At 39.9% G+C, this 16,667-nt stretch overlaps 1 protein-coding gene across 1 annotated transcript in view; it reads left to right on the plus strand.

The window, feature by feature from the left end:
- The window catches only part of ALDH1A2 (aldehyde dehydrogenase 1 family member A2), a 52,630-nt gene extending 47,552 nt beyond the window's left edge, over nt 1-5,078 (plus strand). The window contains exons 12-13 of the mRNA XM_038147336.1: nt 161-235; nt 4,666-5,078. Of these exons, the coding sequence (XP_038003264.1) occupies nt 161-235; nt 4,666-4,738 (148 nt within the window). The 3' untranslated portion in view covers nt 4,739-5,078. The remainder of the gene's footprint in view (nt 1-160; nt 236-4,665) is intronic.
- The last annotated feature ends 11,589 nt before the right edge of the window (nt 5,079-16,667 follow it).

Below are 16,667 nucleotides of genomic sequence, written 5' to 3' on the forward strand. Positions count from 1 at the left end.
TTTTGTAGCATAAATCCCTCATTTCTTTTCAACATGAAACAAGTTTGTTATTACTAAGAGGTATAGAGTGTCCTTAGCTCCACAAGTTTCAGCCTCTCTCTGAGTTATCCAAAGGTCTTTCTGGCAGTGCAGCTGGACTTAATGCCTCTTCCTGTTACAGGATAAATTGCTACAATGCCTTAAATGCCCAGAGTCCTTTTGGAGGATTCAAAATGTCTGGCAATGGGAGAGAGATGTAAGTATTCCACTGCTGTTTTCTAAATTGTTTTCAACTCTACAACTTAATCAATATTAGTGAACACTTCCATGCAAATTAAGATCCAGAAATATTCCAGCCTGAGAATCAGGGCATAATATAAGGTGACCTTTAATCATCATTACTGGTTCTAAATGCAATTGACTTGCATTGTAAGACCACCTTTTAAATTTTTTTAATTAACATTGCAAATTAATTTATTTGAATTCTCTTCTTATTCTGAAAGAAACTGAAAATTTCTAAGTATTTTTCTGAACTTGTAACCTGTGTTTTCTGGAAGGTTTTTTTAGCCATATTAAGCATCACTGTTCAGAAAGATTCTCTCTTTGGTGTACTTGTTTCAGAGTTGTTTTGACATGTATTGTGCCTCTCTTGGTAATTTTCCTTTTCTTTCTTCAGTTTTCACTATATTTATTAATGTAGGTGCATTTGAATTTTATAAAGAAGTTATCGGCTTGCAGATTTTTAAACAATGAAATCAGACAAAGAGAAGGAAACTAATGTGTTTACATCTCTTTGAAAAAATCCACTTGCCATTATAAAGCTTTCTGTCATTCCATTTAGCACTGAGTGCCAAATATTTTGAAATGGAGGTCCACACTCAAATATTGTCCCATGTACCTAATTTAAAGTCTTACCAGTTTCTCATTCTCATTACAATCACAAGGAAGTTTAGCAATTGCATCAGCCCCAGATTGGTTACATACCAGGGATTCAATTAATTTCTGTGCAGGAGGTATGTGTACCAGATATGTCTCACCTAAGTTTTCAAAATAGCTTATGGCTAATGGCAAACTCAGCAGTAAAACTAAAGTAAGGTCAAACTCTTTAAAACTTTAAATATGTTGAAGTATACAACTTGATCTATAAAATAAGCTTTATGCAGTCTGAAGTATTTTCCCTCGTTAGGGAGTACTTTGAATAACACATTCATACTATTCACATTCATGAGTTATGAGGTGATCTCACACTGGCATAAATATGTCAGGTCATCTAACTCTTATCATTGGGAAAATATTCTAAAACTACTAAGCTTGATTGAGCACATGAGTAACTTGACACCCAGGGGTCACCCCACTGACTCCAGGGAGGTTCAACTGCAAGCAAAATATTCCCATATCAGTGTTGCAGAGCTCTTGAAAAGGGGGAAGCCCAGGCAGCACCCCAGCTCTCATGGAAAAATCTGTGGCAATTGCACACTTGATTCCCTCTACAGCTTTGAAAGTATTCATCATAAACAATAAATGTTTGGAATGGCAACAATCTCCATCTCACAAATATGCCTGAAAACCTACCTATGAGTAACTATTCTACTCCTTTCAGAACCTCTTTGATCAGATATCACCACCTAATTCACCTCCTCCACCCTGCACTAATTCCTACATACTTTTTATTAAAATGCCAGTTTCCTACATTCTTGTTTTTAAGGCAGACATTTTACAGCATAAATAATGTTGAGTTGGGCAATTACAGAAAAAAAAGTGTCTATACATAAGTGTGTCATTGCTAAGGTGACACTATGCTACAGCCAGATCATAACTGGGCCACTGTGCTGCCTGTGCCAGCACTGCATTATCTGGGACTTGTTCTGGTCCTGCATTTAAATTCACAGGTTATCATCACACACGGGCAAAAAATCAACACAAAGTTGAGAACTGTTGTGCTCATTTTACACTCCCACAAAAGGTAGCAGGGTGTCTGCATCCTGGTAGAGTACACAATACAGGTGATTTCTGATTGCATTAAGACTACTTACAATATTCTTGTATCCTTGAAAATATCTAGAAGACATGGGGTTTTTTCATTCATGTTTCTTTAAAGCTTCTTACCTGGGATGTAAAATTTAACTCCTGTAACTAAAAATTGGGTGGTTCACCCCAGATAGCCACATGTGGCCATTTTACATTAGAGCTCCCCAAAATTCTGGCCTCTGTCCAAATGTCTTCTAGGGAAGCAAGTGCCATTCTACTTCTGAACTCTCCTTTAATGTCATAGGAATTGTTATTGTATGGATAGCTCTGAGATACACCTGCACACCTGCATTCTGAAAAACAAGTGCAAGCAGGAGAACAGCTTGGAGTTGTAATTCCCTTATCTTTTTTTCTCCTGGACTGAGGGAGGGAAGAGAATATGCAATATTGCTTCTTAAAAAGCATTTTGTTTCCCCTCCCTCACACCTACACAATCAAGGGATAGCACCATGCAATTTTGATCCATGGGCTCCTTCCTCTTCACAGACCCAACCTTTGTTCTCACTCTGATACCAAAGTGCAATCCCAGAAGACCCAGAGTGGCCATGGGATAGGATGCTTTTGCTCCCCATATTAGGCTGTGGGGACAATTGAGCCGTTTAACTGAGCACACACTGACTCTTCTGCTCCGAATGTCTGGCATAACCCATCTTCCTATTCATCAAGTGTAGCTTTTTAACTTTTGAAAAATACTTGCCTTCGAATTCATCACAATTGTCCTTTTCCAAACTATTGACTAGAAGAAAACACCCACGTAAAGTCCTGAAGCCATGAGCTGAAGAAACAGACAATAAGTGTCTCTAATTTTGTTTGGCAGCCCAAGATGAGAGATCAAGTGGCATTTGGAATGTACATAAAGTCACTTGCTGCTGTCAACTGCATTATCTATTGGCTTGCAAAAATGTGTCCAATAGGTGTCTGGAGCTACACAGCAGCCCTGCTGAGTCCAGAATCTTCCACACAGACACTCACTACCATTAGTTATTGGGCTTCAGGCAGCTCCTGGTGACAGCTTCCACTGAGCCCTAAGGGAATGCTTCTGATAAACAGCTAAAGTTTTTGGTTTGGAGACAAATCCACCACTTTCTGCTGAAAGGTGGGGGTGGCATGGTTCAGCTCAATGGGAACCTTTTACATGTAAAAAGTCTTCACTAATATTTGCTTGCTGGTACTTAAACTCTGGTAAATCTTAAAACTTCCTACTGAATTATCAGTCTGCTGTATCCCTTAAATACTGACCACTATATCATGTATAAAGCTTCCCAAGCCAACAGGCACCTCAGCTTTCAAAACTGCAGATGAAGTGACGTGGGCTGGTAAATACTGATATTTCTGTTCAAATGAATTAACTTTCCAAGAAAAGTTACAGGAGTTTCATCCCAATGTTATATTTTCTTTCAAATCTTCAGTGTAGAAGTAAATACAAAATGGGTTACACAGCACCGGGGGCCTGCAGAGGGATTTAATTGCCTTAAATAGGGCCCCTCACTCCATTCTGAAACACTTCTTAGAAGGAGGTTCTGAGGAATTCTTCTGAAATATTCTTTATGGTTCAGTTGGCATTAAGTCCTGCACAGGAGAATCCAGAGGGGAGGCAGTGGCAAATAGTAAACATGCTATCATATCCATGCTAACATGTTCTACATTTTAATAGAAGTAATAGAGCAACACTGTGTGTGTCTTAGGGGTAAGGATAAATTCAACCAAGAAATAAATGTCTGTAAGAGCTCCTGCAAAAAAATCCTCATTGAGTTAACATGGAAAAGATATTCTACTTCCAGACTTGGACTGTACCTGTTCTGAGGTGGGAACAGTGTTTGCTTTACAGACACAGCATCCGGAAGACATAACTTCACTAATGACATAAAGAGACTTCTCCATTACTCAAAATAGGCACAGGAAAATAGAAATACCTGTACTTCAAAGAAGACAGGCACAAGTCCCACGAAGCCAGGCAACATCCACTCTAAACCTCAGCACAGGGGCCAAAGAGATGAGCCAGGCTGCAGCTGACTAAAGCAAAATGTTAACAGCATTCAGAAACACCCACTTTTTAAGCAGAATGTGTCTCCCTCAGAGCCATGTGTCAGAACACTGGGACCTAGGAGGTGCCTGGTCTCCAGCAGTATGGAGGTTCTTATGTAAGGTCCTGTGCCAGGACAAAACGAGGAATTCAACAAGGAATCGTAGAAGGGAATCTGAGCAAGCTGAACCCTCTTCCACATTATGTGCAAATGGTGATTTCTACTGCTGGATGTGTTGCTAGGGAGAAAAGATCAGAGGGTTAGGAGTCAAGTTCATCCACAGTTGTGAGCAGTTAATTTTTCATTATGCTCAGTGCAGACCTTCCTTTTCTTGAGTGCAATATAAACAGTGATTTCACTGGCCAATAGGGTAGGTCTTAGTGTTTGGACACTTTCAAGGTCTAGGAAGGACAATGGACATCAATTTACTCCCAAAAGCTCCATCAACAGCCAGTGAGTATTTCTGGGTTTAATGGTCTGTATCTCCTTATCAAATTCTGAAGCCATCCATTGTTCTGACCTAAACTGAACTGCAATTTTGGGTTATATCTTAACTTTATCAAGAAATCCCTTTGCAGATTTTTTCTTGATACACAATACCCAGTATAAACTGATGCTGCAATTTGTTCTTTAGGGGTGAATGCGGATTGAGAGAATACTCTGAAGTTAAAACTGTGACAATAAAGATCCCTCAGAAGAACTCCTAAAGCTGCAGAGGACCGTGTTGTGCAGAAGAGCACATGATGCCACCTTCTCTGTTCCTTATGGATACCAGCACTCAGGAATAAAAAGTGTTACACAATATATATTTAAGAAATTAAGTTGCAACATATATACTGGGCACATAACTGAGTACGTAATGCAAACCAACTTTGCATGTTTTCATAAAACTCTCCTGAGAATCGTTACATCTTTATAAAACAAATCTTAACGAGATAAAATTGCCACTGGGCATCATTTAATAATGCTTCCAGCTATAAAACTGTTAAATGCAAATGCATGCACACACACATTTATCTCTTCCTTAAATAAACAAAATAAGTCTTACTGCTTTCAGGTTGCCTTCTCAAACAGACCTGCCTTGTACTGACATTGTAGTTTCAATCAGGGCTCTACAACCCAGATTTTACCCAGAACACTAGCAAAGAACAACACAAACAAGTGTCATTGATGTTCTTAAAAAATAAAAGACTGAATGGTAATGGCCTCAAACCTGGTATAGTGGCAACTTTCCCATTAGCACACCCACAGAAAGAGGTCAGACTGGGGAGGGAATCAATCTGTTGCATGGCCAATGAAAACCAAATACTTATCAGTGAGATTTGGCTTCCATGGCTCACAGCAATTTGTATTTCAAAGCTTCTTTTCGTAATTACTTTATGTCTTGCTATAAGCAAAAAGTCCTCCTTCACTTACAGGAACTTGAAGGGATTTACCTGCCTGCCAAAAGAGCAAGGCCAGACAGGGTGGGTGGGTGTTAACGAGAACAGGAACAGATTCCAAGGCTTCACAGAATATTTTAGCTTTCACTGCTTGTCTAGTTTTGTTGTTGTTGTTGTTGTTACTGTTGTTGCTTCACCTTTTTTCTTTTTTAAACAAATATATGCACACACAGGCTCCATTTATTTGTCTGCTATTAAACTGCCTGTGATTACACTGGGAATCATTAAGTACTTGTTACACCTTTTACTAAATGATGTCTTGCCATCCTCACCATGCTTGTGCACCTCAGGTGATGTTACTGGCTGGTACTGAGCTTTCAATTATTTGAGTTTTTTGGATCCAGGACAAAAACATGAGCAAGTTCTTTCAGAATTTAGGTATTTACAACCTGTCACATTATTACCTGCTGCCTACAGAATCTCTTCAAATCTATCACTGACAAACTAAACACTATCTCTTTCTTTTTTCAGCTGCAGAGCTCATCAATTCCCCAGATTCTTTTAAAGAGGTTTCATTTATGTTTTAACTTAGAATTAACAAAATCTATTTTAGAAGTACAGTAAATAATCCACACAGTGTAGCTACACGATCTGAGGTGTAAGGACAGAATTACAGCCTCAGGTGTAGTTTTCCTAGCTGCAGAGTCGATGCTATGAACTGTTCAAACTCCAGGCCTGATCAGAAACTAACTTCGGCATGTTCTTAACTTCCTTTAGTCTCTGAGGGATTCCTCTTAGATTTCAAGTTGTATGTGTCCTTCAACATACTTCTGGATCAGGACAAGAGTCTCCAGCACTTTGTAGTCTGGTGGCCCTCAATATTTTGTAACTCATGTCAAACTGTGTATGTGTTTTTAAGCAATATGTCTACATGTCCTTATTGAGAACTGATAGTACATTCACAGACATGGAGATAAATCAAAGTATTCCTGAGTTGTTAAATTCAAATGCCATATACTTCTACTGTAGTGTATGTCAGAGTGAAGAAAAACAGAATACAGCAAGTAAGAGATTAGTTATCTTTAAAACTGCAATATAAAATGTGAAGAGGGAGATTTTACTTCTTTTCTCCTATTTGCTTAAAAAAGAAACTTCCTGTGCTTACAGCATTTACACCATGTACTCTTTTGTATTCTTTTCATGTATTTTGTATGTCTGTGCTTTATTCCCAATACATTCAGGTAAATAATATAGAGTTGCCATTTTTTTCAACTCTGTCACTGCAGCTCCATTTGATGTACATGGATTTGTGAAATCCTTTTTTAGATGTACCATCTGCATGGATCCAACAAAACATTTTTCCAGTCCCTGCAGCTTTTTGTTACAGTTTTTAATCATGTATATAGTTATATGTTATTAAAAAAGTAAAAGGATATTTTCTATGAAGTTTTTTCCATTAAAAAGGTTTAGAGAAAGACTTTAGACTGTGAGACTCCTTTATTGTTGACAGAGCTATAAAAATATTAAAAAAAATATTTTCTTAGCAAAAGATCTGCTCTCACAGTAGCTTTATTTTCATTTGCAAAAGTGAATGAAGTAAAAGGCCAATTACATTTTCTGGAATATTATTGCAGCTGTATGAAAACACTTGTGAATTGCAGATCTAGGTCATAGTCAAAGTTCATCCTCACCCTTATGGTCATAAAGTTTAGCTATTGGGGCAGGTCTGAAGTCATCAAAACCAGTGGGGCACTCTTGCAAACTGCTGCATCACAGCTTGATTTTTGGATAATGTTTTAAAAAATCATGATGCCTTTTCTTTCTCTAGTAGATGTTTCACAGAGAGTATTAAATTATTACTCAGAGCTTTTATGGAGAGGTAGTCTACTTAACCTTGATTTCAAAATGCTAAAATGGGACAAGGACAGACTGAATTCACATAGCCAGGTACTATACAGCTCTCCCTCAAGCAATGCCTTTGTTCCAGGTTACTTTCATTGCCAGGAACTGTATTCCTTTTTGAAATGGTGCCTCTTTAGGTAAAGTAACTACTCAGTTAATAGTGCCAAGCTACTTCATTGTATGGCAAGCAATGGTCACACCTCAGTGTCACAGAGTAACACCGTTGGTTTAATCAACACTGGAGAGGCAATTACAATGAAGTAACTTGACTAGAATAGATTGGATAAAAGAGAATAAAACTCAATAATAGGAAGGAAATTGCATTCTTAGGAAGGAGCACTGTTCCTGAAAGTCTGGAATATCAGGTATATATTAAGCAGAGTATCGTTTCCATTTAACAAGTGGCATGGACAACTCTGTTGTGGGACTTTGGGTGGACAATTAACACTTTCCATACTCCCCATCTCTCTGACCCACTTGCCACCTGTCTCAGCACCCCAAGCAGTCACACAGGTGCAAGCAATAGAGACCTTTTCTGAAAGCAAAAGAAAGGAAGGTTGTTCTGGAACCCACTGAAAACAAGGAGTGTCTTCTAGTGAAATGAGCAAAGCTCCAGCCAGTGAAAATGAATGTATCAATAAAAGTGTACAGGCATAGCAAAAGGAGAGTTTGGAACTAATTGTGCATTTCTTCTAGAAAAGGATGCAAGGAAAGACAAAAAGTTTCAGTTCTGTGGCCTTCAGACAAAGCAGGAGATATTGATACTACTTGGATAGCAGTCACAGATTTATTTGTGTTACAGAGAATACTCTTGCTCTTTCTCCCACAGAGGCCAGGATGAAAAATCTTGCCTTGCATATGCAGTGGCACTGTGTGTCACAGCACCCTGTTATTTCTCAGTTCTGTCCTGGAAAAAAAGAACCACAATAACACTGAATTCAGGGCACCAGCTGAGCTAGAGAGGAAGTCAAAGACAAGCAATGCACTTTACTTTTTACTTATGACTCTGCATGGTTACACGTAGAGCTCTGGAGAGCTACATTTACCACCTTACATTTGCATTCATACGTCTCCATTTACTGCATGCTAAGTCCATCAACACAGGAAGTTATTTTTCTCATAACAACTTCATACCACAATGACTGATATTCACAGTGCTATATCTATCAGGAAGCAGGAAAAGCCTTTGTGGCTATTAGATGCCATCAGCATTCCCAACCCATTCAAACAGATTTCTCTCAGCACATTAGACTACAGCTGCATAAAACCCATCTTGCTCCCTTGTCCTCATTAAACGCACAGTCTATAATTCTTTCTGTATCTTCACTGTATCTTCTGTGTCCACTGACAGTGCACAGGTATCAGGGAACTGTGTGTGGCTCAGCCAGAAAGCTCAGGAACTCCTGAAGCCACCACAGGGCTTAAGCATGAAGTTGGGCCATTTATAAGGATAGATTAATCTAAAGTGAGAATAGTGGAATAATCTCACATGACTAAAGTGTGGCTAGAATATGCTACTACTAAGGCTCTTGAGGCTTGGGGTCCCACTTCCCTCTTCCACCCAGCACAGTGTGGAGTGCTGGGATGCTGGTTTCAATAAGCACTTCCCTAATTTTTCTCAGAGGACCGGAACTGACATGCTGGAATTCAAGGTTAACACAAGTAACAGATGATTACAGCTGGCTGCAGCACAAGTTCAGGCATTTCAGTGGTGGAGAGCAGGTTAAGTTTTCTGTGTAGCCACAGCTGCTGCACTGGGTAGTGCTCAGCACCAAGTGCCTGGTTATTTATGCCTTAGGTCCAGAGGCTGCACATACACACAGGACCGGGAATCTGCCCCAACACAGTGAGGAGAGGCACAAGGCTGATTTACCTCTTGGTACAACTGGGGTAAGTCACCACAGCTGCTGCATAATGTCCCTACCTACGTCCCTTAGCTTGCTGTTAGAGAGGGAGGAAAAGCACATCTGCATGCCCCTGGTTCCTAAGAATGGTTGGTTCTGATCAGTTCTGCCAGCTGAGTTTACATCCTGAGCCCTCACTAAAAGCCAGCCTCATCCCACTAGCACAGGTATTCTAGAGCTCAGTTGCATCATAAAGACCACAACTATTTTTTTCTGATATCATACATTTAAATCCACTCAAGCCAGTACTGAAGAGAGACTACACCTACAATCCACTGCTTCTTTGTGGTGAGCATTTGCATTGTTACTTTTCTTAGGTTATTAGGATGAGTTTCATGAAATAACAGAGGCTGGCTTGTACTGTGCATAGTACATGTATTTCTGGCTGTACCTGCAGTGCCAGGAAGCACTCCAGGGAACAATTTTTTCACCTGATTTCATGTGCAATTTATAAACACATTATAGAGGGCCTTTGCCATCAACTGTAATAGCCTGAAGTCGCCAATATCCAGGAAGGCTGGGACATCTGCTGGGACAATCTGCCTTAAGGATAAACTGAGTCTTTAAGGATCAACTGAGTCAATATCAGGAATTACTGATATGTTCCCCAATGCATTACTGTAACCATTCCTTGTATTGTCATTTAATCCTAGTGTCTAACATCAAATCCTGCAATCCCAGGATGCTTTCAAGGTGTTTTTAACTGCCTGGAATCTCTTGATGAGACACACTACATAAACCTAGATTGTGCAACCACCACAGCAACAGACTGTAAGAAAAGCTCCAGCTGCAGAGGTTGCCAAGGAGGCTGTGCACACAGCAGGCTGGAGTAACCCAAAAGGGTGCTTGTGAAATGTTTGTGCTGCTGGCAGGCAGCACATTGCCAGGACAGATCACACATCATGCATTTGCACATCAAATGAAGCTGCACTGGTCTGAGAGCATGGGAAAGGCCTGTCTTGAACGGCATGTGTCCTACTTCCTAAACATGTATATTTTACACTTTACACTTGGTTATTGGCCAGATTGAAAGTACCGCAAGTTCCCCAAAGCTTGTCGTTTTGCCTTTGAAGTAGAACTGTTTGGATAATGTTTCCTTTGGCAATTTATCTATGTAACAAAGCAGGAACTTAACTGCCTTGGCCTCTCAATGATCCACCACTAGCTTTTGTCAAAGTCTTCATACTCTTGTGTATATGCGCTCTCACACAATTTGATAATTTTTGTGACCTTGCTTAGCCCCTCTCCTTTTTCCTTATGGTTCCACATGGTGAGGCTGGTGCTCATATTATCTCAGTTCTGGGGGTCTTCCCTGCTCCATGTATGCCTGGCTGAGTTTCCATCTCCTAGAGCAGCATAATTAGCAAGATGTTTGTGTGCACCTCGCTCCTGCTACCAAACAAAAAGAATATGTGTTTCTACTGCTTGCCCTTGCAAAAGGGCTCCAGCTCACGGTCCACTGCTTTTCTCTCTCCGTACTCTCACCATTAACACAAGATGGGACATAGAGCAGGATCTCCTGAGAGGTTTCTGCTGTTTTCTGCTTTCTGTTTGTCCAAAACCTCTCCCACAGTCTTTGGCACTTGACATCTAATCTCAAAGCACATTCAGTGCCTGCCAAGTGAAGCCTTATTTTAGTTTTTGATTTTGAACATCACAAACACTCAGATTTCTGGGAAGGATGCTGAATGGAAAGGCATTCTCTGCTCCCACCAAGAAACTGCAGATAAGGGATTTTGGCTAAAGCACTCCTCACTAGGGGATGCCTAGTGGCATCTGACACTACTGGGTTAGAACTCACAGTTTGTTCATTCACCAGAGAATATTGTGGTTCTTGCTCCGAGCTGGCTGGTGAGATGCCTTATCCCAGGCTGTACAGCTATGGGGACTAAGTAGACAGACTCTTTTCAAATCAAGTATTCTAAGGAGTCCAGAAAAGTCACCAAATATTCATCAGCCTTATTCCTTCAGCATCACATGTATACATACTCTATTTTGAATACAACCTGGCTGTGAAATCAAGGAGAAAAACACATTGTTGCCAAAGAAATGGGCATTGACAGAGTTACCAGTCTGTTCCTGAGCAGCCTGGAGCTCCTGAGCAGGACCAGGAAAGCTCCCACACCATGATGCTGCATTGCCCCAGGGCTGCCTTACCACAGGGCTGCCACATCTGGTGTGAGGGAAGAGGTGCTGAGAGCACCACACCCCTTCTGTCCTGGGATGAAACTAAACTGGAGCAAGATCCTTTATTGAAAATCTCTCCCATGTTTCTCCACAGTGCACACTGCACACCTTAAGCCACAGGAAGCCATTGCTACACTGCTCCTGGGAACTGCTAAATTGGCCAGGTCTCTGACCAGACCAATATACACAGAACCACCTACTCCCATAATGAGGCTGCAGCAAACCCAGAGCAATTCCTACTCTGTCTTTGCTGCAGCCCAGCCTCTCCAGCAGTCTTCCCCTTGCAGCATTTGCCTGCCAAGGACAAACACATTTCTGGGGGAAAATGCCCAGGAAATACCACTGATAAAATAGACTCTCAACAGGAGTTTCCTTAGGGAACATCTGACACTCCACAAGTCCCATTAGATTCCCTTTTGTGAACCTTTCTGATGAACTATTTCAGATCACTCTAGTGGGAAAATGATAGTAGGCTCCAGCTGCCCAATGCTTTTCAAAAAGACACAGAAAGATGCACGTATCTCCTGCACCTGTAGCAACTTCATAGTCGAGTCTCTGAGACAAATGTTTGAAGTTAATTTCATATTCCATTATAGAGACATAGAAACAACTAAGACAAAAATCACTGTTTCAACTGTTTCTCAGTTTTCAAAATCACCTTGTAGCTCTTTGCTATGAAAATTCCAAGCCTGTTTTCTTCCCTGTAGTGGACTGCGTGTGTATTATAGAATGGCTGGTGCAATGGTCGGCTGGAAGACAGGACTGCTGGTTGCTTTCTATTGTAAAAACACATAGACCATCCCCAGCTCTTTCTCAGGGTTTTGGCAAAGAGGCTCTTTTAACTGTGTTCTTAGGTAGAACAGCAACAAATGACTTGATGATTTGTTTTTACAATGTCCTCTCTGGGAAGACTAATTACCAGCTAACCTTCTAGCATGCAGTTCCAAACATGAAAAGAGTGGGGCCCCATTCCTTTTCAGGAAAAATTCATACTTACAGACTGCAGAATCTCTCTGGGTGAGGGGATTTTGCTGAAAGTTTCTAAAAGCTCTAGGATTATAGGCTGGCCTAGAGATTTCATGATGCTTTTAGAATTTTGCTGATAGAATGAACAATTTTAGAAAAATTGAGTGGAAAAAATCCCACGCTTTCCTCACTTTTACTATTTGTCTCTTTGGGGTAGTAATACAGTCACCAAACCAAAGCCACTGGAAATGCTATTCTCAGCTGTTTTGCTGACAAAGCACAGAAAAACCAAGGTAAATTTCATGCATTAGTTGTGGAAGTTGTGTTCAGCAGCAAGTACCACGTTGCACAGAGAAATGCGTTGAGCCACCAGCAGATTCTGCCTGAGAAAGGACATTAAACTGATGGGCTTCTTCCAATGTCTTTGTTTCACACAAAGTTTCAAGACAAGCAACTTTTCTTCCTTATTATTATTTCTATTGGACTTCTTTCTCCCCTCTTAATTCCTCTTAGAGTAAATGGTGCTTCTCTAAAGGTTTGGGCTGAGGCCCTGAATGTGCATGTAGTCTCTGCTGGTGTTTTCCAGGTGTGCAGTGAAACACTGGGAAAGCCAGGCAGTAGCGTCTCATTAGATTGAGTTCCTGGGTGATTCTGACTGCAGAACCAAGGCAGTAAACATCTCTGAGTTTTCTGGCTTGGGCACAGCAACCAGTGTTTGCTAAGTCATCAGTCACATCTGCACAATCCTATCTTAACCAACACACCTTTTCCTCAATTATAGTTATCAAGCAAATAATTAATAATATAGTTATCAGCAAATAATTTTGCAATCTACTTTTACTGGGCAACTAAGCAGCAGCAACATATGTTCAGAACTCATTGTTTAAACATGTTTTACAACCTTTAAAATAAAAGTAAACATGCTAGGTTTTTAAATCTTTCCTTGCTTTGAATATTATTAAAGCTCTGGAAGACATGCTTGATTACTTTAGCTTGAGTTGCAAACCATTGCAACCACAGGCATCTGAGGCTGGAGGATCTGAGCAACTGTAGATGCTGCTGAGCAGAGAGAAAAATTGATAAACCAGGACAAAATTTACAGATGGGACTGGGGAGTGGGAGGCTTAAATGGGTTTTCACTTCCTCTTTTCCCCACAGTCCTTAGCACACCTTGTACAGCCTCATGCCCCACTCCCAATCATGCATTTGATCACATCTCCTGCACAGCTCCTCCTCTACAACTGTCCTTTAAGTGGTATTATTTTAGAAATTTAAATAAAAATTTAAATTAAAATGTAATTTTAGAAATTTAAATAAAAAGGTTCCTCTGCATAAAAGACATCTAGTTACATAAACCATATACAATATTCAGAATTTCCAGAATCCATATAAAATCCAAACCCATGCTTCAGCTGCTTCTTTATGTCAGGGATTTTCAAGAAGTTCAGACCTGGAAAGAAACTTCTCCTCTCTTCATGAGACTGCAGATACCATCACTTCCTATGGAATACATTTACAACATGAATAGGCTTTGGATGATCTACAAACCAAAGTTACAAGAACTGTGGGAGTTCCAGTTACAAGGTAAGCATCCATTTTGAAACCATTCTAATAAAATCAAGTTATTTCAGCTGCAATGGCCTGCAGGGACAACAATATTTGCTTTCTTTTGCAACATCTTTGTCAATCCTCCTTCATGGCACAAAAAAGGAAAAGTTGTTAATTAATCACCTGATTATTTATATGCACTTGATCAAAACCACAGCCTCACTGTTGTCTACAAACATCCTAGATTTGGTATAAGCCTTGAAAGTTTTAAAAGTAAAATGAAAATCTATGAAGAAAATTATTATTATTATAATTTTACAGACAAGAAGGTGATTAAGAAAAAAAATGGAGTAACTCATCCCAAGATTACAGAGAACAATCTGCTGCAAAGGCTAGGACTAGGCAGGGATGTCCTGGCTGATCTCCTGTAATAGTGACCTGCATCATACTGGCTTGTTACTTATATTATTGCAAAGGAAAAATGAATATATGCAAACACATACACAGAGATGACAAGACTCTTGCAGAGGAATTCAGTTTGTCTAAAGATCTGTAAAAGCAGAATTTACACTTCTGACAAACTGAGCTGAGGAAAGCCCTTGACATTCTTTGGAATTAATGATCTTTCAAGGCCTTATGCAGTGGGGTCTGATTTTCCTTGTGACACATAGCAACACCAGCCACTCACTTCTACATATTTAGACTCAGAGCAGGATCTTTCGGCTAATAAATAGTACCATCATCTTTTACTACGACTTGACCATATACAGATGAGCTTTTCAGCACTTGTATCAGTCTCCTACAGTTCTGGTGTGTTGATTCCTGTTTCTCCACAGCCAAGTGGCAAGTTCCTTGGATACACCTGTGATTTCTTTGTTTGTTTTTTTATTTTTACACACACACGTTCAAGGATGCAGGTTTTTTGTTCGGATGCACACAATTCAATCCCCTGCATTCCCTTTCTCTCCCCATTCCTACAATTGCTCCCCACAATGCATGAGTTTGCAGAAGACCTAAGCATTGTTCATCCCTGATGAGTTCACTGGGAACTGACTATGTGCAGCACCTATAAAAACCTAGGGCATGCAGGTATTTGGGTATCTGTGAGGCATTAACTCAAGGAAGCAATCAGGGATTAGTCAGGGCTGGTTGTGCTTAACACCTATTAATTGCAGCCTGAATAAAAATCTTTGAAAAGCCAAGTCTAGAGATGGAACCCTACCTGAGATTCCTAACTGAGGTCCAGCCAGCACATGCAGTGGCTTTCAGGGGACAGCTCTACCCTGAGGTGACGCTGTTGACTGGATCCTTTAAGACAGCAGTGGAGATCAGACACGCAAAGCAGGTGTCAGCACCTCCAGCATAGACACATAAATTACAGCAAGATTCATCTTGTCCAGGTTCCTAACTTGGGAATCTCATTTTAATTTTACCCTGATTAATTAAAATCATATTCAATGCTGTATGTATTAAACTCACAGCTATTGATGACTGACGGCAAAGCTACATAACTACGTAAGCAATGTGCTGGGTCACCCTCAGGGAATCCTGATTAGAGCCTCTTATTAACTGTTGGTAAATCCTGAGGACTGAAAACACCAAGGTGCCAATAAACAGCTCCACTGTAACACACATACATTAATGCCTTGAGAATGTAAAAAAAAAAAAAAAAGAAAAAAAAGAAAAAAAAAGTGCATGCTTTTAAGTAAAAAACCCCTATACTTTTAGAAAAACATATACAGAGAAAAAACACATAAACAGAAACTAGCTGAAGTTTATTCTAAGTTCTTGACAATCACCATCCTAAATGCTAATGGTTTGGTAAACTGATCAGATAATTCATGTTGATATGCTTTTTCTTAAATCCTTGCCACTTCATTATTTTGGTTCCTTATGCACCTAAGCATGTACACAGTGTTATTTATGCAGTCCTGAACATGATTTTCCTCTACTCTTTTATTACTAGTCTCAATACTCTTTTTTGCTGTGTAATACTGAACAAACAGCATATAGTCACAGTAGCTCCTTGCTCTGAGCTCCTGGTATTTTCTTTTTACCGTGCATACCCTCCTAGAAGGTACCAAGTACTACAAACAATTCAGCTGCCTCCACAACTACAATAATATGCTCAAGCCAGTGCAAACAAGTGATGCAATGCAAGCTGTGTTCTTCCCAAGGGTGGAGAGCACTCCCCAACCAGACTCTCAACTTGTTTCTTCCCAAGGAGAATAACTTGCAAGGTCACTTTTGAACCCTTACTTCCCATGAGGTGGCCACTGTCCACTCAGCAGAGCTAAGGGAAAAGCAAATTAACCTTTGAACTATCCTTGCTCATATACAGTGTACATGAACTAGCAAACAGCAATACATAACAGTAATTAATTGCCACCTCACTTGCAAGGATTGAAAGATGCTCCTAAATAACCTGAAAGGGCCCAGGACTATTAAAAAAACTCCTGCGATTTTATTCAGAAGATCAAATTAAATGGAAACATCTAAGCCTGGTATAAATTCCAAATGCACAAGCCTCAATTATATTCTTGAAGCTTCTATAACAGTTGCTGGTGATTTTCATACAAACCTATCATTCAGAAAATGTTCTAACTGAAAGAAAAACAACACAATCTAAATATACAGCATCTTCATACTGTTTGCTGTTTAAAGCACTGTGGAAATAGATAAAATGAAAATATATTATTTAGTGTAACAAAGGAATTTATGGTATTAGCAGTATAGCAATTTTTTTG

The sequence above is a fragment of the Motacilla alba genome, chromosome 10 (genome assembly GCF_015832195.1).
Source record: "Motacilla alba alba isolate MOTALB_02 chromosome 10, Motacilla_alba_V1.0_pri, whole genome shotgun sequence".
Taxonomy (NCBI): domain Eukaryota; kingdom Metazoa; phylum Chordata; class Aves; order Passeriformes; family Motacillidae; genus Motacilla; species Motacilla alba.